This window comes from Mauremys mutica, chromosome 10, assembly GCF_020497125.1.
Source record: "Mauremys mutica isolate MM-2020 ecotype Southern chromosome 10, ASM2049712v1, whole genome shotgun sequence".
NCBI lineage: Eukaryota > Metazoa > Chordata > Testudines > Geoemydidae > Mauremys > Mauremys mutica.
This window is the reverse complement of record NC_059081.1, coordinates 50,761,119-50,783,924: the sequence shown is the minus strand read 5'-3', so window position 1 is coordinate 50,783,924 and position 22,806 is coordinate 50,761,119. Positions and strand designations below refer to the sequence as shown.

Here is a 22,806-nt window from a genome sequence, read left to right as displayed (position 1 = left end):
ACTTCTTTGAAGATTGGATGGGTTAAATAATAGTATTGTTCCTGGTAAGGTGTTATCCTCATAGAAGATTGTATATTTATTGATGGAAGCATACATCATTATCTTACAAGTTCAGATGTCCTGACATTAATACTGTAAATCAAAACAACCAAGCAAGCACAAAAGAGGAGAGAAGTTTTATTCTTATAAGACTTAAAGAGAAAATACAACTAATTGGGATCAGCCAATAAATTCCATAGTACTAAGTTTCTTTAAAAAAACAAAATCACCTAAAAAACACAGCAGCTAACAGTTGCTGCTGCTTCCCCCTTCCTACTCCCCCATAAACGGACATATATTAAAAGAAAATCTGTACATACCTTCCAGTTAGATATGGATCTCTAATATTAAAATGGAAATAACCATTGTACAAAAATGTTTTTAAAAGCTCCACATCTCTCATATTACAGCTTTATTTTCCTTTCCTTACTGTTCCTCAGAGAACTCTGAAAGTGTATATAAATCAGCTCTCTCTGTGTCTGTTACTGACAAATATTGACAAAACATCTTTGAGCTATATGATAGCTTGTAACTAACACTGCATCATGAGATAAAAACTTTAAAATGTTCAACACACAATGACATGTTTGTATGTACTGTAAAATACTGTTTGATTAAACATGGTAATCAGCATTAACTGAGCTATCTGCATAGGTTTTTCTGTAGTGGAAATCAATATAGTATTTCAGTACCAGTGATGAGCTTTTAAAATTTTCAAATAGGCCGAGACAGAACCAAGTGAAAGATGTATTTTCTTTTAAATAGTGCAAAATTGATCAAGAGAAGCAGTTTGTGCTTGATGAACATATGGACAAGATTAACAGGTACTCTATCATTCTTTCCTCTTATGTGGAAGATTTGCACTAATATTAATGTTTACTGGATTTTACAGGTTATGTAATAAAAAAAGGCTAGAGCCTTGTCTGTTAACATCTGTTTTTGTAGGGTTCTTGACCTAGTAGACTTATTACTTACCTATAGTCTTCTACATATTACAGGTGTTCTTGGCTGATTCAGTGATAAAAGTAACTTTTGATAACTGTTGCTATAGTCATTAAATCCCTTGTTTGTCAGTTTGTCACTCTTGTACATAAGATGGTTAAAAGCAGCATTTTTCACCTGCATAGTAGTTTCAAAGCTGTATTAAGTCTATGTTCACTTGTTAACTTTTGAAAGAACCACCATAATGTTTTGTTCAGAGTTACAAACATTTCAGAGTTATGAGTCACCTCCATTCCCAAGGTGTTTGTAACTCTGAGGTTCTATTGTAGTTAGTTTTGTGGGTGTTTACAGGTAGCTTACCCCAAGTGTGAAGGGAAGCACAGAAGAAAGCACAAAGGTGCTTATTTGAAAATTGTACAAGTGAGTGAGTGGAGGTGGGAGCTGTCCTTTCAGCACTGAATGAGAGATGATGGATCATTAAAGGGCCTTAAAAATGAAGATGAGTAACTTATATTTGTTATAATAAAGTGAGGGAGCCTGTGGAGGGATGCAAAGAGAAGGTGAGATGGTCAAAATGATGGACTAAGAAAATCACCTTTGCAGCTGCATTCTGAATGGACATGTGTAGAGCAAGATTTTATTTGTCCAGGCAAGGGAAAAGGATGTTGCAGTAATTGAGATGAGATAGTGTAGAGAATCAGTCTGATGATCTAGTTAAGCTATTCTGTTTTTAATGTCTGAGTTCTCATTACTTCACAGGCAGGAAGAAGGGTGGAATCAGATAATACATTTAAGTCATATGAGGCTTTTCTTGTTTTTTTTAGTTTGTTTTCAGCAAACAGCATGGAGGAAATCATTCAAAATTTGAAGCAGGATGGTTCTCCTTTTGCTCTTAAGCAGCTAGAGGTAATGTTTAGTTATATATTTTTACCTTAATAATTAAGTCTTAAGGGTTGATTCTGATCTCACTGAAACTTGTGTAAGTCTGGAGCAACTGCATTAAGGTCAGTGGAGTTACATTGGTGTAAAGGTGGTGTGATAGCAGGCTCAGGCCCTTAAGATCCAATTCTTAGTCCTTTAGGACTTAGTCAGTAGGACTACCCACACATGTAACTGTAGGATCACAACCTAAGTCTTCGTATTTTTTGTAAAACAGTTTTACTCTGCACAAATTTTACTTCATATCTACTCCTGGCCATATATACACCACCTCTCTGGTCATAAAAGGTTTGGTGGTAATGGAGGTTCTCTTTGTACTTTTCCTTTTGTTGCTCTGGAATGATATGTAAAAAATGTGCCAAACTCAATGTTTTCCAAATTAATTCAGTGGCTCACTTCAGACTCCAGTACTCAGTAAAAAATAATCTCTAGTCATGTATTTATTTAGTCATATGGAATCTTTGAATTTTCCTTCCTTTATTACTCTCAAAGTGGATTTACTTTGCTGACCTGTGGAAAAAACTGTTCCAGGGTCTATTCAAATATTGCTTAATATTGGGTAGAACTCAGGCATTTCTCATGGAAAAAATGCAGGATTATAGCTAAGGGCAGAAATGCTGCTTATGTACAAATATATAACGTATTCTTCTCACCCTTCCTTGAACCTACAGTATATAAGATATATTATAACAGTATCATTAACTCTCCTAGCAGACTGGAAATAAATGTCTTAAAATTATCAAAGAATGTACCTGAGGTAACACAGATGTAATTGTCTGTAATCACTGAGGTCAGACTAGAAGATCACACTGGTCCCTTCTGGCCTTGGAATCTATAAATTATCTTTTAGCAGCCTCACAGGTTGTAACCAATAAGCATTTGGCCAATCTAGGGTTTTTGTGGCCAGTCAAAATGTTGACCATGGTAATATTTTTGCATCCTCACAGATTGTCAATATTCAGAAAAAATGTGAATTAAAAGAAACATCTCTCTGAAAAGGGAATTTTAGAAGCCACCTGCATAACAAGCGTTATGCTCAGTATTTAAAAGAAAAAGTTTAATCTATTTTACTACACAACATTAAACAAAAGGGGAAACTTAATATTTCACTTTTATGTGGCTCCTGTCAAGGAGGATTGTTGGTCTAATGGTTAGGGCAGTAGCTGGGACTCAGAGACTGGGGTTCAGTTCCCTGCTGCACCACAGACTTCCTGTCTCCCTAGGCCTCATTTCCCCATCTGTAAAATGAGGAATATAGATTTTCCCCTATCTCTCAGGGATGTTGTGAGGCAAACTACAGTAAAGATTATGAGGCGCTCAGATACTATGGTGGTGGGGCCATATAAAATAGATATCTAAAATAGATCAACCCACTCAGTTGTATTTATAATCTGTTGAACTGCAATAGGATATTTTAAACCCCTTTTACAATATCATTGTAGAACTATGTTTAACTTGATGATAAAATTAACTTTTATGGAGGCTGACAGACTATCAAGGATTATTTAACCATGGCTTTTTCTAAGTGTATAGTTATGGCACTATAAAATAATGAAATCTAGTGGAATTGTTTGATAGAGAACATAGTGTATTAAGGACGTTACAACATTTTCTGTGTTCAAAATACAGTTCACATTATAAAGACTAGAAGTGCTTTCTTATTGGCATATAGTCACTATCCAGGCCCTATATATTCCACGATCCCATAACTACCAGATTTGCTGCAGAATTCACCCCCTTGCTCCACAATCTGACCTATTTAAAGCCAAAACTTAAGTTCTCAGTCCTTATGGTTGTGGAGATTACATGTGTTTCACATTTTTGAAGTTAACTGATGCAGCATCAGCTGTCTTCAAAAAGAGCCTATGTATGAGTAAACAAAGACCCTGTGCCTTTAAATAGAATTTTTCCCTCTGTTTCTTCAATTTGTTTATGCATTTAATAGCACTTGATATATAGTAGATGATACTGTTTCCCCTCTATGATTGGTTAATGGCTGATTCTTGTTCCTCGGGCTTGATACAGTAGTTACGGGGTGATGGTCTATAGCCTGTGTTATACAGCAGTTCAGAGTAGGTGATTATGATGGTCCCTTCTGGCCTTGAAACCTATGAATCCTGCAAATACTTTATAAGATTTAGTGCTTATTACTGTGAATAATCCCTTTATTTCAATTGGATTACAGTAGAAACCCTATGCCCACTAGTAAGTGTCCAGAGGATCAGGGCCTTTGTTTCCCCTTTTGCTTTTGTCAGTTTTTCACACAGCCACAAGAACAACATACATTTTTAACAATAGGAAAATGATTATAAGACCCCAAGCATTCCCTAGAGGGAACTCAGGGAGCCATATAATACCTGAAACTACTTTAAACCTTTTTTGGGGGGTTAAATTGACTAGATTTCCAGTTGTGGTGTCACTAACTGCAAAATTCAAAGATGTAAGAGAATTATAATATAAACATTATTTGTTGCAAAAGGAAGAATGATGAGATGATTCACAAAAAACATTAATTTAATACTTTTGAAAAACATTCCTGATGTTTAGAAGTTTCTGGCTGTAGACTGAATCCAGTGTAAATTATCTGAACCCATTTTGAATTCAACTAACTAGTGTGCTGCTTAGAGGTTTAAGGAGGCATCCCATGCATTCTGCCATTTATTTTCCACTGCTATGGGTTTACATATAGTTAGTTACCCATTTTTTTTTAAACTGAAATATGTGATCACCCCTGTTTTAGACTAACTCCAGTATGAAAGCCTCTTGTTAACATGACTGGCCTTGGAGCTTCTGAGGTTACAGGCAGTAGAGTCCAGTGTCACTCCTGGGTCAGAAATAAAAGATTTTGAAAGACTTGAATAGCTCAGGGAATGGGTAATAAGATATAGAGTCATTCAAATCCAGCCCAGGGAAATTATGAACAAAACAAAGTCATTAACATCTGATGTCTATTTGGTGGCCTGCATGAAATGAGTCAATTTCTAAGTATTATAGACATCTTACAAAAATACCATTGCTGTTGCCATTAACCGGTACCTTACCTGGTAGGCTTAACTCAGAGGCCAAGGATTGAACGTGCATATGTTCATTTTTTCTCAAGAAGGGTTATATCTCTAGGTCAAAATGGTGGCACAGTGGTGATGTATTGTGGAGAAAATTATGTTGCCACTACCATGTTGTTGAAGAATAGAAAGCTTGTCTACAGGGTTAAGCGGCGAGAGGTTTTAGAGTGAAATTATTACCAACAGCAATAGCCGCCTCTAGTTTACTTGATGTATTAATTACTTTTGGCAAACTGAATCCCATTTGTATGTAATCTTTTTACGCTGGTGCCCCCTCTTGGCTGCTTGTTATAGGGAGTGTCCTGATATTTGGGTGGTTGTCCCACATCCCGACCAAAGATCATCACATCCCGATATTTCACTCTGCTGGCAGCACTGTTTTGTTGTTGTTGTTGTTTTTCTTGCTCTGCCAGCAGCACTCTTTTTTCTTCTTCTTCTTGCTCCGCTGGCGGAACCCTCCCTTCCCCCTGATATTTTCTTCATCTCATCTGGTCACCCTTGCTTGTTAATGAGTTCTGTGGAAACTTTAAAGTTTCAATAATTGTTGCTTTCCTTCCTCCTTTAAAATACTGGAAGTGGGACAGTGAGAAACCATACTTTAAAAACAAAAACTAAGACAGCAATCACATCTCAATATACATTCACAGCAATTCAGCCATAGTTACCTGGTAACCAGTAAAAGGCAGGTTAGAAAGGTAAGACGAGCCAAACAAAAGGAAGAACAACGGACATGTTAGCTGCTGGGACAGTGGTTGGAAAGCTGGTGCAATGATGCATTCTCCTGAGCTGGCTTCTCAAAATTCCTACTTCATTTCTAGTCTGCAGAAATGATTCTCAGTCCCTTATTAAACAAAAAAAATATTCAGGTATTAGCTTTAGAAGATGTTCATTTACATTTTGCTTGTTAAAAGCACACACACTTAAATACCAGGCAATATCATAACCCCAGTATTCTGGCCAGATTCCAGTTTGGGTAATCAGTTCTGCATAGCTCAGATTGCCCTTTTAGTGTCATTTGGATATGCTACTCTTTCACTTCCTGACCTAAACTCTTATGTCTAGTGTTGTGAACCATATGTTGGGCTGTACAGATGATATAAAATAGAGCCTTGTGTTGCAAGCACTGATGCACATGGGTAACTTTACTTGTGTTAAGTGTTTGCAGAACTGCTACCTGTGGAAAGGTGGAGTCACTGCTGGTGTGCTCCCCTCTTGGCTGCGTGTGGTGTAGCTGCTCTATCCGCTGTAGCATGGTGTGCCTCCTGCCGATGTTCAGTCTGGGCCTGTGCGGGTCTCTCTTCTCATGACTTGGCCCTCCAGCCAGGTCACATTTTAGTTCCACCCCTTCAAGGGTAACAAAGTCTAGCAACTCTTCATCAGGTTTTCAGCCCTTGACCCTGGGTCCCAGGGTCCTTACATCTTCTTGTCCCCAGGGCTTTCACGAGTCCTCATCCCCTTATACAAGGAGGAAGTTCACTCCACTTTCACTGGTGACTGGTAGGGGAACGTAGGCCCTCCCACTTCTGGGTGTCAGCCCAGAGACCCTATAGTGAAAAGACAAGGTTTATCTATTCAAACCCATCCTGTGCTACCTTCCCTGAAGGTCTCCCTCCCTCAGCCTGTCAACAGGCCTTTCCTACAGCTCCTTCTTGGGCCCACTGTGTACCTGTATTTTTCTCAGACTCTCAGAGTATGTCTACACTGCAATTAGATACCCAGTGCTGGCCTGTGCCAGCTGACTTGGGCTCGCAGGGCTTGGACGGTAGGGTTATTTAACTGCAGTGTAGACTTCCAGGCTCAGGCTGGAGCCCAGGCTCTAGGACCTGGGGTGGGGGGTCCCAGAGCTCAGGCTGTAGCCTGAGCCCAGAAGTCTACACTGCAATTAAACAGCCCTGCTGCAGCCCAAGCTCAAGTCAGCTGGCGTGGGAAGGAGCTGTAAGAAAGGCCTGTTGACAGGCTAAGGTAGCCACGGGTGTCTAATTTCAGTGTAGATATACCCTCAGAGGTTTCATACTTCATAACTTACAGGATTCTTCCATGGAGATCTCCAACAAGTCCCAAACCAAAAGTACAAACTTAAACCACTTCCACCCTACCCAGGCTTGAATGCGAGTCCTTCTGGAGGCTTCCCAGATACTCTGCTTCTTACTTCTATCAAACCATTCCCACAGTGCAGGAGCTCCCAGCCTCATCTTTTCTGGGTCTATCACTAGCTGACCATTCTGTCTTTTTAAGGAAACTTGACTCCTTTCCAGGTGACCCTTCTAACCAGCCTTCTTAACACCTGTTCAAGTGCCAACAGGTAGGTTAATTGAGTTCTGAAGCTCTCATTAAGCCTCTTAGTGCCAGTGTGGGATAGATACCCTATCACAGTACCATAGTTTGTAAAATGCTTTGGAATTTTTTAGCTGAAAGGACTACATAAGTGTCAGTCATTTTCATCTTTGCTATTCAGAAATTTTGACTCTATACAGTACATGGTTTTGTTAAATACTACAGAACAGCATAGTTATTTAATTGAAAATTTGTGCCTAAAAGGCATTTAATCATTATGACTTATGCTTACTGGATCTAAATTGGTAGCTCAACCTTATTTCTCTTTTAGGCTGGAAATTGGCTCAAGTGGTCTTCAAAAATAGTCAAAAAAGCTGAAACCTTATATTCAGGATATGAACACAGGGTAACATCTAGTGAGATAAGGCAGTGTTCCTGGTACAAAGAGCAGTATAGTTTATAAGAGCTGTATAATATTTCATAATAATTTAATAATGTGAGTGTTGACCTAAATTCCCAAACTGTATATATTTTTTAAAAGGTGCAAAACCAGGTTTGACGTTTTTTAGTAAAAAAAAAATCTGTATTAAGTTTAGCAGATATTTCTCTGCTTAAGTTGTGTAATTAATGTTTTTACTGAAAAACTCAGCTGAAGACAGCAGACAAGTCAGGAAAGCATAGCTGATTATAGTTATTTGTATGTGAAAATCAGTCTCTCTCTCTCTCTCTCCCTCTCCCTCCACCATAGCTGATCCAGTCTGGATCAGAATTGTTGAAGCAGTTTATAGTATGTGCAAATGCATAGACCAAAAACCTGTTGGACATTAACTTACAGGAGAGTTTACATAATCTAAATAGGGAGTACATAATGGTGTGATCTAAAAGGTTTACTAGCCTGAACTTAGGATGACCATGTTACTTATGAGTGAGTTACGATGGTCATCCCAAATGACTGTTGATGAAACCTTTACATCACCTTACCTCATCATATTAAGTATTCTGTATGTGCTACATGTTATAGGAAACTTTTTTCAAGTGTTTTAGACAATTATAAAAATATCTATTGACACAGCTTTTTGTATCACTCCACCTGTATATCTGCATGCCTTAATTGACTTCAGTGGGTATTGGATTAGGCCCCAAGTAACTAATTGTACAAGGTATAGAGGGAGCCATAAAAATCTCCTAACCCAGAATAGCATTTTTATATATTAGAAGCAGAAAAGTGAAGAGGACACTGGGCATGAGGGCCAGATGTTTGGCTCCTTCTCCAGTAGTTTTGCCCAGCTGGCCAAGGGCCATTCCAGTTCCCTGGGTGCACTTCTGTTGCCCTGGCCATGCCTTAGTCGGGGCTCAGAAGGGGTGGCATACGCCCAGCTAAGTTGGCCCTACACCACCTAGACAGTTCCCCATGCTGGCGGCAGCCCCAGGAACCTGGTTAAGCCAGCGTGGAGGTTGTCTTTCTCTAAGGGGGCAAAGCAAAGTAGCACGAGCATGAGTCAGAATCTGACCTAATGATATCCCTTTCTTCTGGAATTCCTTCTCTTTCCTTTATCCTTCTTTAGCTTCTAGAATTAGTTGTCCTCTGCCTTTTTCAATATTAAATTTCACTTCAGACTATTTTTTCCTTCTCCTTTTTTTCCCCTGTCTCCTTTTCTTTCCCTAATGTTCCTTACCTCCCCTGGGTTTTTTTCTCCATGTTCTCCCATCCTTTCTCTTTCTTTCCTGCTCTGTCCCTTGCAACCTCCCCCTCGATACTTGTAGACACTTACATGTCTCTTCATCTGCCTGCACTATTCACTCATTCTGCCACTGAAACACTGATAGTCACCCCCTGCCTCAGCCACTGTTACACGCACACCTCTCAACACACGTTTGCACCCACCCACCCACCCAACCCACACAGACGGCCATGCATCCACCACTTGTCCTTTTGACTACACACAAACACCTCCATGCACTCACAAGGTTTGCGTCTGCATTTGGGGGGTAGGGTGATGGGTATGAAATTATCAGTACATTTATTTGTCTTGACGCTTAACAGTAGTGGTTACGTTTCTGCACGTGTGCATGCTCTGTCCTTCCCCCTCCCTTCCATGGCTTCCTCTTACACTGCTTCCAGGTCAGTACTCCCCCTCCCCTCTCCTGGATTGTTATAGGCACCCACTTACCTACCTTCTGGCTCTTTGCGTTTCCTCCTTCTCCAAGCACTGGCTGCGGAGTGGAGCAGTTAAGGACCTAGAACAGGAAGCCATTCTGTCCACTTGCAGTGCCCTTCTGCAGGGTGGAAAAAGGAGGTGCAGCCTCAGCACCACCAATTCTTTCTCCCCTGCAGCCTGTGACTGCTGAATAGGTGGGAGGAGGAGCATTGACAGATGGACAGACAGGGCAGAGTTCAAGGAGGAAGAGCAGCACAGGAGAGGAAGAGGAGCAACAGAACCTTTAAGCTGTTCTATCCTTTTAAAACGAAAGCTTTCCTCCTTGACAAAGATTCTCATAGACTTGAAGGCCAGAAGGGGACCATCATGATAGTCTGGTCTGACCACCTTGCACATCACAGGCCACAGAACTTCACCCACTCATTCCTACAATAGGCCCCATAACCTCTGGCTGAGTTGCTGAAGTCCTCAAATCATGATTTAAAGACTTCAAGTGACAGAGAATCCACTATTTACTCTAGTTCAAATCAATACGTGACCCATGGTCCATGTTGCACAGGAAGGTGAAACCCCCCCAGTGTCTCTGCCACTTTGCCGTATTTGTGGTTGGGACAGATTTCTCCCCCAGGTCAATAGGTTAGACACTGAGCACGTGGGTGAGACCCAGCAGCCAGACACCTGGGAAAGAATTCTCTGCAGTAACTCAGAACCCTCCCCTCTAGTGTCCAATTTCCAGGCCATTGGCGAGATTTGCTAATAGCAGGCTATATGCAATTCTAGACAACCTCATCATAACATCCCCTTCATAAAACCTATCAAGCTCAGTCTTGAAACCACTGCTCCCCTTGGAAGGCTGTTTCAGAGCTTCACTCCCCTGATTGTTAGAAATCTTAGTTTAATTTGAAGCCTAAACTTGTTGATGGCTAGTTTATATGCATTTGTTCTTGTGCCAGCATTGTCTAACTGTCCCTTTGAAACACGACTAGCTCAAAGCACATTAATGAATTGCTAACATGCATCAGCAGGGTGCACACAGACAGTTAGATGCAGAAGGCTAGCACAGGTAGATTCACACTCCAATTTGCCATCATCTAATAGTTCTTGTAAACAAGCTTTGAGAGATGGGTTTTTTAGACTAACCTTTGGTTGATAGATTTCTTATAGAGGAAGAGTCAGGAGGATTGGCTAAAGGTCTGTAAATTGTTTTAGTGGGCAAAATCCTGGACCCCTTGAATTCAGTAGTAATCTCACCACTGAGTTCAATAGGGCCAGAATTTCACCCCAAATACTGAGATTCTGATACACTGCATGAAATCCTGGTCCTATTGAAGACCATGGGGCTTTGCAATCTGTTTGAGTGGGACCAGGATTTCACCGCTGGTGTCTAGATACTACAGTGGCATATTACAGATAGCTTAGATAAACTTTAATTTGTTCAGTGTATACAGGAATAAATACAAATTTTGTGTTTGTGTTGTTTTTATAGTGGTAAATTAAAGTGGTAAATAAGGAAGAGGACGGGTCAGTGCTACAGAGTAACCTGGTTCACTTTAAGCTGGAGACAAGCCAACAACATGCATTTTAATACAGCCAAATGTAAATGTACATCTGGGAGCAAAGAATGTAGGCCGTACTTACAGGATGAGGGACTATCTTGGGAAACAGTGACTCTGAAAAAGATTTGGAGGTCATGGTGGATAGTCAGCTGAATGTGACCTCCGAGTGCAACGTTATGGCCAAAAGATTAATGCAATCTTTGGATGCATAAACAGGGAGATCTCAAGTAGAACTACAGGTTATTTTACCGTTGTATTGGGCACTACTGGAATACTCTGTCCAGTGCTGGTGTCCACAATTCAAGAAGGATACTGAAAAATTGGAGAGGGTTCAGAGAAGAGCCAAGAGAATGATTAAAGGATTAGAAACTGCTTTACAGAGATAGACTCAAGGAACACAGTCTATTAGCTTAATAAAGAGAAGGTTAAAGGGTGACTTGATCACAATCTGTAAGTACCTCCATGGAGAACAAATATTTGATAATGGTCTCTTTAATCTAGCAAACATATGATTAAAATTATTCACACATTGAAGGCCATAGAACTCCCCACAATTTTTTTAATGGTGGGAGTAATTAACCATTGGAACAATAAGGGTTGTGGTGGATTCTCCATCAGTGACCATTTTAAAATCAAGATTGGATGTTTTTCTAAGAGAGATGCTCTCGGAATAATTTTGGGTGAGTTCTATAGCCCGTGTTGTACAGCAGGTCAGATTATGTGATCACCGTGGTCCCTTCTGGCCTTAGAATCTATTAATGTATATAATGTATCATGGACAGGGTATGGTTATTCCATAGGCATTATTGAAAATCAAACGCAGAATATATTATTCTGGAAGTATTAGGCCTTTGATGTGCAAGTTATTTTAGTGTTAATAAAGTGGAACCAATAGCACTGGCAATGATCCAGGTATACTGCAGGCAGTTGCTCTGCTGGCTGTCCAGCTCTTGCCAGTGCAATCCTGACATACAGTATTGCTGCTTTCCTGAATCAGAATATGGTCGAATGGGCACTCTTAATGAGGCCACTATGCAACTGAGCTACAATATCAAGAAGTGATGACAAAACCTGAAAACTGTCAGAGCTGTCATTTGATTGTAGCTGATTGATGACATTTTTTAAAATGTCCTTCTGGACAAACTTACCTCGGCATATGAGAGAATGGTGTTGTGTTGTCACGACGTTCATGAAGTGGTATTGCATTGTAGCAATACCTCACGACCAACATTGCTCCCTCTAAAAGACATTTTGAAACACTTTAGTGTCCTATAAACTTGTCTTACAGGCTATGAGACCCCTTGTCAAAATTAGGGTGATTGCTTTATTTTAAAATCAAGTTGGGAGACAAACACCAACTTGTGAAAGTTCAGATACTTATAAGAGATGTGAGAGAGGGATTCAGGAATTCCCTCCATTAATGTATGGATTTGTGAAAGCTGGACTCTCCGCTGGTGCGCCCCTTCATGTCCTCTATAGCACCCCTGCTAATGCTGGCTACGGCCCGGCAGTGGTCTCGCTCTTCTCAGGACTCAGCCCTCTGGACAGATCATGCTTTAGTCTTACCCGTTACAGGGTAACAGAAAGTGCAGCAAGGGAATTCAGCCCGATTTGGAGCCCCATTGACCCCATATGTTTCTCTCAGGTTTTCAATCGTCCATATCCATGGCCTCCCACCACCAACTCCACTGGCAGCTGGTAGGGGTACCCAGGTCCACCCACTACACTGGGTTCAAGTCCAGGGACCCTATAATTAGAAGCCAAGGGCTTCTTCATCATACTTCTTTCTACTGCCTCCCTGGACTTCTTCCTCTTGTAATCTCTTTTTCAGGACTTCTCCCCACACCCTCTCTAGGGTCACCCTTTTCTCAGGGCCAGAACTCACAGGGCTCTAGCCTGGAATTCCCTAACAAAATCCTAAACCAGGGGTGTTTTGGCCTGAGGGCCACATTGGGGTTGCAAAACTGTATGGAGGGCCAGGTAGGGAAGGTTGTGCCTCCCCAAACAGCCTGGCCCCTGCCACCTATCTGACCCCTCCCACTTCCAGCCCCCTGACTGCCCCCCTCAGAACCTCTGACCCATCCAACCCCTCCCTGCTCCTTGTCCCCTAACCACCCCCTCCCAGGACCCCCCCCCCCAACTTCCAATCCCCTGACTGCTCTGACCCCTATCCATACCCCCACCCCTTGACAGGTCCCCCAGGACGCCACATCTATCCAACCTGCCCTGTTCCCCATCCCTTGACCCCTATCCACACCCCTGCCCCCTGACAGGCCCCCCAGGACTCCCATACTTATCCAGCCTCACACCCCATCCCCTGACAACCCCCCAGAACCTCCACCCCATACAACTCCCCCTGCTTCCTGTCCCCTGACTGCCCCCCCATCCCACCCCCCACGCCTCTTATCCAACCCCCCAGCCCCTTTACCATGCAGGTCAGACCAGCATGTCTGCCTGCTGCACCACCCGGCCAGAGCCAGACACGCTGCCGCGCTGCTCACAACCCCGCCACGCAGAGCGCTGCCCGCATGGCAGCATGACTGTGGGGAGCGGGGGAAACGCAGGGGCTGGTCTCCCTGGCCAGGAGCTCAAGGGCTGGGCAGGACGGTCCCGCAGGCCATAGTTTGCCCACCTCTGTCCTAAACCAACAGAACAAACATAACCCACTTCTCCCCTCCTCAGACTTGACCTTTGATCCATCTCCATTCCTCAACTGACCACCATCCAGGGCTTTCTCCTTGGAAGTCCAGGTCCCGCCCCATTATCAGGGTTCAGCACCAGAGCTTGCTGTATCCCACTGGCTTCTCTGTATCTCTGCTGCCTCTTCTCAGACTTTGTTACTCAGGAGAGAATTCCGGAGCCAACTCTCCCCATAAACTTCCTCTGCAACCCACCCAGTCCCTCCGCTCTCTCACACCAAACAAGGCACTGAAGTATTCTTTCCAACTCTCCCTCAGCTGTGCTTCCTTTATAGTCACCACCCCGCAGGTGCAGCCAGATGGGTTAACTGGCCTTTCAGACCCAGGATTGAGGCTATACGCCATCACAAGATCCTATTGGATTACAGTAACAAGCTAATAATAAAAGCAGCAAAGAAAACACAGACAGCCCTCCCCAAAACTCGAAGTTTATTGCACCTGAATGATCAGAGTTCCCATCAGCCTTTCAGACAAGCAATTTCTGATGTGCCAACAGAAAAATTCCCTTTAAATTGTTTTCCTTTACTCTGCTGGATAGGGCAGCGTTTTCCTTTTGTTTTGTTTTTTTATCATTCTTAATTAAACCAACAGAAACCTTATGAATTCATCTCAGATTAATAGAGGTGACTGGTCTCTCTTTTAGCAACCCAGTAATGAGTGTCTCCTCTCTATTCTAAGGGGAAGTGCCACATTAGACACCAGTATTTTCCTTTTTAAGTTTAGAAATCCAGCAAAGATTATGTTTTCCTGATACAGCAGTATGGAGTTTACTACTTTAGCTATTTGGGAGGAGAAAGAGCTTGAAAAAAGTTGAATAGTTTGAAGAAAAAACCTGCTACATATGACATTCATACAGGGGAGAGTAACCTTGATTCCTTGAGCTCAATTAAACTTAAAATGAGTTAACAGGGGAAACCTCAGATTAATAAAACACTTTGGGTGGGATTCACAAAAGTACTTAGGCCCTACTACCCAGATTTAGGTGCCTAAGTATCAGGTTTAGACACCTCAATCCAAGTTTTGGCTCCACTGTGATCCAAAACTTCTGCCAAGCCCTGTAGATGCCTAAACTCAGTGCCTAGGTTTTTCAGAATAAAAGTTCCCTCAGCACCCATGTTTCTGCCTCTGAGCACATGCACTGTTGCCCCACCTGTAAGTATCTGGACACCTATCTCCTGCCTAAGCCCCAGAGTGATTCACAAACCAGGAGCAGACAGGCATTTAGCCACCTGAGTTGCCTATGGAGCCCAATCTTGTAGGGGCCTCTGAACATGCCTACCATATCAGGTCCATTCAGAATTGATGTGGGGGGCGGGTGCTGTCTCTCAACTTTTAGCTAAGTGATTAGAGCACTTGCGTGGGAAGTGAGAGATCCAGGTCAATTTCCTCCTCTTCCAGAGGAGGCTAAAAATTATAAGGTGGTGGCAGCAGCCGCACCACCACCTTCTCTGGTTGTTTTATGTGTAGTGAGGCAGGCGCCTAACTCTCTTGCTCAAACACAACTTAGGTGCCTGACTCCAGGCAGCAGGTTCCCATTTGTGGATCTCTGAGATGACATAGGCACCTCCCTGCAGCCTGAACTTCAGCAGCTCTCTGAGCTTGGGGCAGGGCGGCGCGCACACTCTTCTCGTAGGCTAGCTTAGGCAGAGCCTCACCTAGTGTGCTGGCTTTGTGGATTGCATTCTAGGGTGCCTCTCTCTCCCCATTCATTGTCTGGGGAGCCTAAGCGCCTAATTTAGCCTTGTGGATTTCAGTGTTATTCCAGTGACTTCCTAGGCACTGTGACCCTCAGTGTTGCAATGCCTAAGTTCCTTTGTACATCCCAGCTTTGTCGCCTCTTTCTCTTAATATAGTAGGTTTTTCAGTCCCAATTCCCCCTGCAGGACATAATTAACTCTTCATCTCTCTAACTAACCCTTTTGTTTCTTTCTCCCGTACGGTTGAGGGGAAAGGGTTACTTCTGTCGCCCATCTCAAACAAACAAACAAACAACCCTCTTCTTCCCAGAAAACCAGAAACTGGATGCTATGAGAAACTTTCTTAGCAGCCTATATTTTGTGACTGAAAGGGAGCAATTCTGCTATTGCAGCTGTTATTTCTGGGAGGACTCCATTCCTTACACTTACTTTCCTCACCGTACGATGATAAAGTTCTGATGATTAATGGTGTTGCAAATCCAACTTGCAGTATGTAGGACTGCTACACTGAAATAAAGATGATCCCATGAAAAATGGAATGGGTGGTAACACCCTTCATAAGATCTTATCAGCATCCCATATTTCTCCCTCCTAATGCAATCTGTTCCTCTTCGATCTTGTTCCTCAGATCTGATCTTCCTCTTATACTATCAGTTCACTTATAGATACATTGGTGACTCATTTTTTTTCTGCATTACACCCACCTTTTGTGCTCCTTTTTCTTTCCCTTTCCTCTATTCGCTACACGATTTATAGCAATGCTCCCTCCACCTCCAACCTCTCTGGCAGCCTCTGTGTGCACTAGCTTAGTAAACTGCTGTTTTCAAATCTTTCCTGCTTCAGTGCTTCCCTTGATCAGTGGTGCCCCACAATGCACTGTGCATATTTCACCCAGGGAAGCTCGTAGTGCCCAGAAGTTTGAATATAACATCTGGTCTGGTCCCAGCAAAGATTTCCAGATCACACAAGAGTTGGCCACTGAGCAAAGGGGTAAAGGGCCCTATGTGGAAATGAGGCCAGGAAGAGAAAAGGAAATTAAGGGAAAAAAGGGAAATTAAGGCAGCTTAATTAGGAATCACTGAACAGATCTGAAGAGCAGCAAATTGCAGTCGGGGTAGGGGAGGGAGGGAGGTAGAGGAGCTAAAGGACAAAAAAGCAGCTATGGGTCTGTGATAATGAATGGAATGATGGAAGTTATCAGATCAAGCCAGGATGTATTTTTTTCCAAACCATTTCCCCGAGCTCGACTTTCAAACCAGCGGATGGTTACATGCAGAACTGTGAATCACTAGTTACTAGAATCTACCTTCCACAGCAGTTGAGTTAGTAGACATAAGTAAACAGACAAACAAGGTTATTACTTTCTAGGAGCTGTCATCTGGAGGGAGAGAGAATGAGAAATCCGAGCAGTGAGGAGCAGAAAATTTCTTGGTGTTAATGACTGGAAATCTGCTATTTCAGTCTGTGGGTTAAGAGCTTAATATCATCACTGATAATATGAATAGGTAAATTACCATCTGCCACTTCCCATTGTAGTAATGAACAATCTTTTATAAATCAGAGCATATTTTTGTGGTATGAATGGTGTGGCTCATTTATTCATGCTTACATAAAATCCTTAAGTTTTAAGATTTTAAAAAATACAGTCAAACTGTGGAACTCTTTGCCAGAATATGTTGTGAAGGCCAAGACTATAACAGGGTTCAAAAAAGAGCTAGATAAATTCATGGAGGATAGGTCCATCAATGGCTATTTGCCAGGATGAGCAGGGATGGTGTCGCTAGCCTCTGTTTGCCAGAAGCTGGGAATGGGCAACAGAATATGGATCACTTGATGGTTACCTGTTCTTTTCATTCCCTCTGAAGCACCTGGCATTGGCCACTGTCGGAAGACAGGATACTGGGTTAGATGGACCTTCGGTCTGACCCAGAATGGCCGTTCTTATGTTCTTATTAATCACCTACTTGTCATCATTAAAAAACAGAACTCCTGTTTACATTCCTTTTCCCAAGGAAATTTTTGGAGCTCAGTTCTAATTCCTTAACTATGTTTTTTCATTCATCTGGCACATGGTCTGTTTTTAATTGAAAGTTACTCATGAGTGATAGGCTTCTAGCAATTGTTTGTTTATTTATTTAAATTAAAAAGACCATCATTTTTTTTTTAGTGGAAGGAGTGCATACCAATTATCTGGTCTTTGCAAATAAGTATAAGTAGAAATGCATTTTTTTAAATTGAAATGTTGGGCCAACTCACATATTCCCGTACTATTCTGAACATTGCACTAAACAAAACCTGAATACTGTATCCAAACCCTACCTACAAGATCTTTTGTAGCTGCAGATGATGCAAATAATGATCGGCGTTTTAAAATTTTTTGTAACTTGTGCCTGTAATTCTTAAATGTGTAATAGTTCATACTGACTGATATAAAAGGCCAAATTCTGCTCTCATGTACCCTAGTATGAATCAAGAAGTCCACTGACAAATCAAATCAGTCTAGATTTGAGCCCCAGTCCTGCAAACTACTCCTTGGGGGTGGAATGTGTGCCTGCATAGAACTCCGGTTCCCGTGAGGGTCTGCCTGGGCACATCAGTCCCTGTGTGGAGTGGGTAGCCAGTTTAGGGCCCGAGCCCTGTCTTCACAGGATAGACTTCTGTTCTCCATGAAAAGAGGGGCTGTAGTACTGAGAAACAATGCACAGGAGAAAAATAAAAGATTAAGGAACAGCAGGGGCAATTTTGAGGCCACTTGGAAGCCTGCTAGAAATCAATGGTATTTCAGTGCTATTTTTATGTGCCATAGATAAAAGGTTAGGGAGGGGGGAATAACAGAGATTTTTTGGGCAAATTAACATGATTTTGTATAGCAGCATGGCAGAGGTGGGTTTGTAAGAGTTATGTAGAGGTGGAGAGGGCAGGTAAGCTTAGGGAGGATGGAAGTGCTAGAGTATTGCCAAGTATTGTTTTGTATCATTACACCTGTAATAAAATAACCGTTTGTCTTCATTTTTGAAAACTATTTAACCAAAAATCTAAGACAGAAAAAAATGAAGTTTAATGTCTTCCACAGACAATTAATAAAATGTCACCCACGTCCTTAAAAATGACTTTGAGACAGCTTCGAGACGGAGCTTCCATGAACTTGCAAGATGTACTAACCATGGAATACCGACTGAGCCAGGCATGCATGGTAAGAAAAACGTAGAAAACATTTGCCCCTTCCAGACATCATGAGCTGGTTGCCCACTTTTGCAATTCCACACTAATTATACCAACAAATATAGCTGACAAATATATCACTGTCAGTGTCTTAGTGGTGTCTTTGTTCAAAATGACAGTTTCCATTTGTATGCCTGCTTGTGCAACTGGAAGGAAAGGTAACCAGCAAAACAAGGTTATAGGAGGGACAGTGGTTTACTAAGAAAAGTATGGTGAAGCTACAGTATGGAGAATTAAATAATAAGTAGTGTACAGTACTGAGCTTGGTGAAGTAGTTCTGGTGCAGCAGCATCGTTGTCTGAATGAAACCCTGTAAGATTCCTGACAGGAAGCCTGCTCTGTTAATTTAGACACTTTTTGTCATATAAAATATTAAATGACATGTACAAATATTATTTTTGAATTGATAGTTTTGTTTAAGATAGACCTTGGAAATGTGTGGCATGCCTCATTCATACTGAAAATATCGTCACTCCTTTCCTCAAATGAGTATTGTCACGCCATTTCTAATAAAACACAATCAGGATTTGATAGAACATAATTATTAACTGAAAAGTGTGATAAGCATACACAGTACATCACAAAACAAATGAAGACAAGGGCTCTGCCTTGAGGAGTTTACAGTGTAAAGACCAATCCTGTAAGCCTCATTGTGTGGAACTCCCATACAATGTCAATGAGATGTGCCATGGAAGGATGATCTGACCATAATTCAGTCAACCACAGTGCACAGGACAGCAGTTCAAATGATAGCAGGTTTGGAGCTATGTTAGTAAACTGGATCAGTGTAGGAAGATTTTGGATGGGAGGAGAGCACTTGGTGGATGGACTCAGAAGGTTGTTCCAAACATAGGGTGTAGCATGAAAGAAGGTGCAAAAGCCAGAATTGAGGGAAGAGATACGGGAGCAGTTAGGGGAGAATATCCACAGGAGTGTAATAAGAGTAAGAGAACAAGATGAGAGCAGTGGAAGTGGAGTTGGGTAGAGGCTTGGGTAACATGGACTTGATGCAGAAGCAAGGAGCCCCCAGTGAAAGGGGGGTGAAATGGAATGTACTGTTTTACATGTTTCTTTGTCTTTCAGAGTGGCCATGACTTCTATGAAGGTGTTCGAGCAGGTAAGGATGCACACCAGAAAGATCACTTCAAGTTAATAGTGGGTAAAACACATTACTTTATTGCTCATTTGTAGATATAAGTAAAAGTGCAGCAGTTTGTTTGACAGTAATATCCAGTACCATCATCTTAGAGAATATGGTCAGTACATTAATTTATCCTGCTCATTGTATTCCCTCCATGCAGCCATAGATTGCCCGCTTGCCTGTTGTCATTCTGTAACAGAAAGGCTAGATAGAAAAAGGCTTTCTTGTTAATGTAAAGTATTTTTAGTGTTTTATACACATGTTCCGCTTGCACCATTAACTGCTAGCACAGCACCATGAAAACATTTGCACCAGGGCATCTGAAAGGAACAAGATATATCCAGGGTGGGCAATAATGAGCAATGAGGATGTGAAGCATGATCTACCATCACTCATGCATTCAGTTCGGTTCTGGTGTCAGCCAGAGTGCTAGGCAGTCAGACTATTTACAAAATCAAAAGGTAAAGTTAGCAACAGATACATTGGTTGTTTCAGGGTGGAAGTACACTCATTAGTACAGGAACTATTTTTGGCAAATGTCTCTTATATTATTACATAAATCTTACCATAGAAAACATTCCTGGGTACATAAACTTTTGCATTTTTTTTAACCATTTCTCAGTATTACATAGGCAGGAAAGGAAGTGGCAGCATATAGCGGGGCTTTTGTCTATTGGATTGATCTGGGAGTCAGACTAAGATTGTCTCCTCAGCTCTACCATTGAGTCACTATGTGACCTTGTGCAGGCCTCTCAGTCTTTGTGTCTCAGTTTCCCTATCTGTAAAATGGGACTCGGTGGTTATTTAAGAGCTGATGCATGTAGCACAGCATGAGACACCGATGGAGATGGTTTCCTAAGGAGATTACAGTGTACGACAGCAGATCTAGTTAAGACTGAGGGACCCAGCTGAGATTTTAATTCAGAATTTAATTAATTTAAATATTATCTCCTTTTCTCTAATAATTCTTATCTACCTTTGTAAAGCAATTTAAGCTCTGTGGATGAAAGGTGTTAAATGTTAACTATTAATAAAGGAACCTCAGGCATCTTACCGTATCTATCAAAGGACATTGTGCTAGCTAACAAGAGAAGGAAACATGCACAATTTAAAAGATGCTGTTCCTAGAATATGTTCTAAATCTACGGGAAAATATGCACAATCACCGAGATATATCTGTCTGGAAAATGGCAGTCCTTGCTGAGAGGCCAAGAGAGAGAGTCAAGTACAAGGTCATTAAAATCATCTGGGAACTGGGCAGAGACAGATTACTTGTCACACTGTTCAAGATAACCACACAGACTGCTGATTGAGAAACAAGCATCAAGGAGTAACAGCTGGGAAACTTCCATTTGCTGCATAGTATCTCTTTCTTGTGTGTTAGAGCACGATTACATGATGATTAGAATAGGCCTACGGGTAACAGAAAATATTCAAATTTTATTGTGCAATATATAATTGGCAATTTTATCAATTGCTCTTGAATCATTTTTTACCCAAAGCTGCCCCCTACTCACACTGAGTAGTACCTTACTCTGTGAATAATCTCCCTGAAATCACTAAGACCACTTGTCAGATAAGGTGCTTATTTAATGTAAGAAAGCGTGGCAGAAACTGGCCCTTAAGATGAACTGTAATTTTTATATATATATTATATATATATATACATACACACACACACACACACACACATATATCATTAACAGTTTGATCTTTCAAGGTGCTGAGCACCCTCAATGCCCATGAAGAAGCTCAGCACCTCACAGGATCAAGCCCTACTTGAATAATATGTGGATTTAAAAATTAGAACAATATACTTAAGTGGTTGCCATTAAAAGACAGCATTTGCCAAGTTACCACAGAGGAGTATCATGGATAACAAAGCTTTGCCCTATATGCAAAAACAAATTCTAAGGTATTGAGTGGCACGTGTGATTAGTTGCAATAGCACAGGTAGCTAGGCAGAAATGTGTGTGTGGAATTTTCAATGCAATGTTTAGGTCTGGCTGCAAACGGTTGTAGTGCTGCTGCTGTCCATCCTGGAGAACAGACATTCTTCTCACATAGGGCTTGTCCCTGAGAAGTGCTGAGCGCTTCTCCCAGTAAGTGGGAGCAGATGTGCAAATCCCATTAAAGCCAATGCGAGTTTCAGGTGTTAATCACCTCTTAACAGCTGTCTGTAATCAAATGCATAAGCATCTAGAGAACTTGTTCTTTGGAGGTCAGATATTTACTAGTATTAAAAGTGGAGTTCATGTTAAAACAATGTTAACTTAATAACAAGTAATGAACTTGCCTTTAATCAGCTGTGGAAGTCTCCCAACTTTGTCATCTGTTCCTCTGGTTGACAACACTTCTTCTCCCCACCCCAATATCAAGCCAGATGAAACTTTGTTTCTTGAGTCATTTTAATTGATACTATTTGAGAACATTTTAACAACCCAGATCCTGTGATTATGGAATGTTTGGTTTCCATTGAAGAAAGCAAACTGTGGCTACTTGGATAAAGATTTAGAAAGGCAAAGCCCTGGGGTCAAAAGTCTTTCAGAAATCTGGTCTATGAAACAACGCTACTAACTGGCAATCAGCTGCAGCAACAAGCAAGGGAAGAAAAAAGTATGTTTAGGGTGAATAGGGTCAGCTGTGATATGTCACGCAGTCCTCAGGGTTTTGAAACTAGCCTGAAAAGGAAAGTGCTAGTTTTAAGCATAAGAAAAGGAGCTTCCTGCTAGTTGTTGTCTCCTGTTTACTGGATGAAACCTATCTTGTGCACATAGCTTCCATTAGCTCCAAGAGCAAAGGCTGTAGGGAAATGAGTTCTGCAACCCTAACTCCCTAGCTGGCCAAGTCACATTTGGTTTCAGCTGTGGTTGAAGATGTCCATAAGTAACCCTGTTAAAATTCCAGCCCTGTTAAGTGTGGCCACTGAGCCTACCGCACTCCTTTCGGGTCTAATTTAACCTGCCTCCTAAAGGACAAGAGAGTGAATATATTTGCTACAGCAGCAGATCTAGGGCCTCTGGGGGTGGCACTAGCCCTCCCCTCTTCAATAAATAAATGACTAAATGCTCAAGGT

At 41.6% G+C, this 22,806-nt stretch overlaps 1 protein-coding gene and 1 long non-coding RNA gene across 3 annotated transcripts in view; one reads left to right on the top strand and one right to left on the bottom strand.

Annotated features, from left to right (window-relative positions):
- HIBCH (3-hydroxyisobutyryl-CoA hydrolase) overlaps positions 1-22,806 on the top strand; it is an 89,604-nt gene that overhangs the window by 62,322 nt on the left and 4,476 nt on the right. Inside the window, exons 10-13 of one of the 2 annotated variants that reach the window (XM_044978354.1) lie at positions 805-863; positions 1,806-1,887; positions 18,441-18,560; positions 19,673-19,706. In XM_044978354.1, coding sequence (XP_044834289.1) covers positions 805-863; positions 1,806-1,887; positions 18,441-18,560; positions 19,673-19,706 — 295 coding nt within the window. Of the gene's footprint in view, positions 1-804; positions 864-1,805; positions 1,888-18,440; positions 18,561-19,672; positions 19,745-22,806 lie in introns of both variants that reach the window. The other variant, XM_044978356.1, reaches the window with a different exon arrangement.
- On the bottom strand, positions 3,072-13,843 carry LOC123343313. Its single transcript, XR_006572193.1, has 4 exons — positions 13,690-13,843; positions 12,120-12,210; positions 5,648-5,823; positions 3,072-5,551 (listed from the first exon to the last, which is right to left on the bottom strand). It is a non-coding gene; the product is annotated as an uncharacterized LOC123343313 (long non-coding RNA).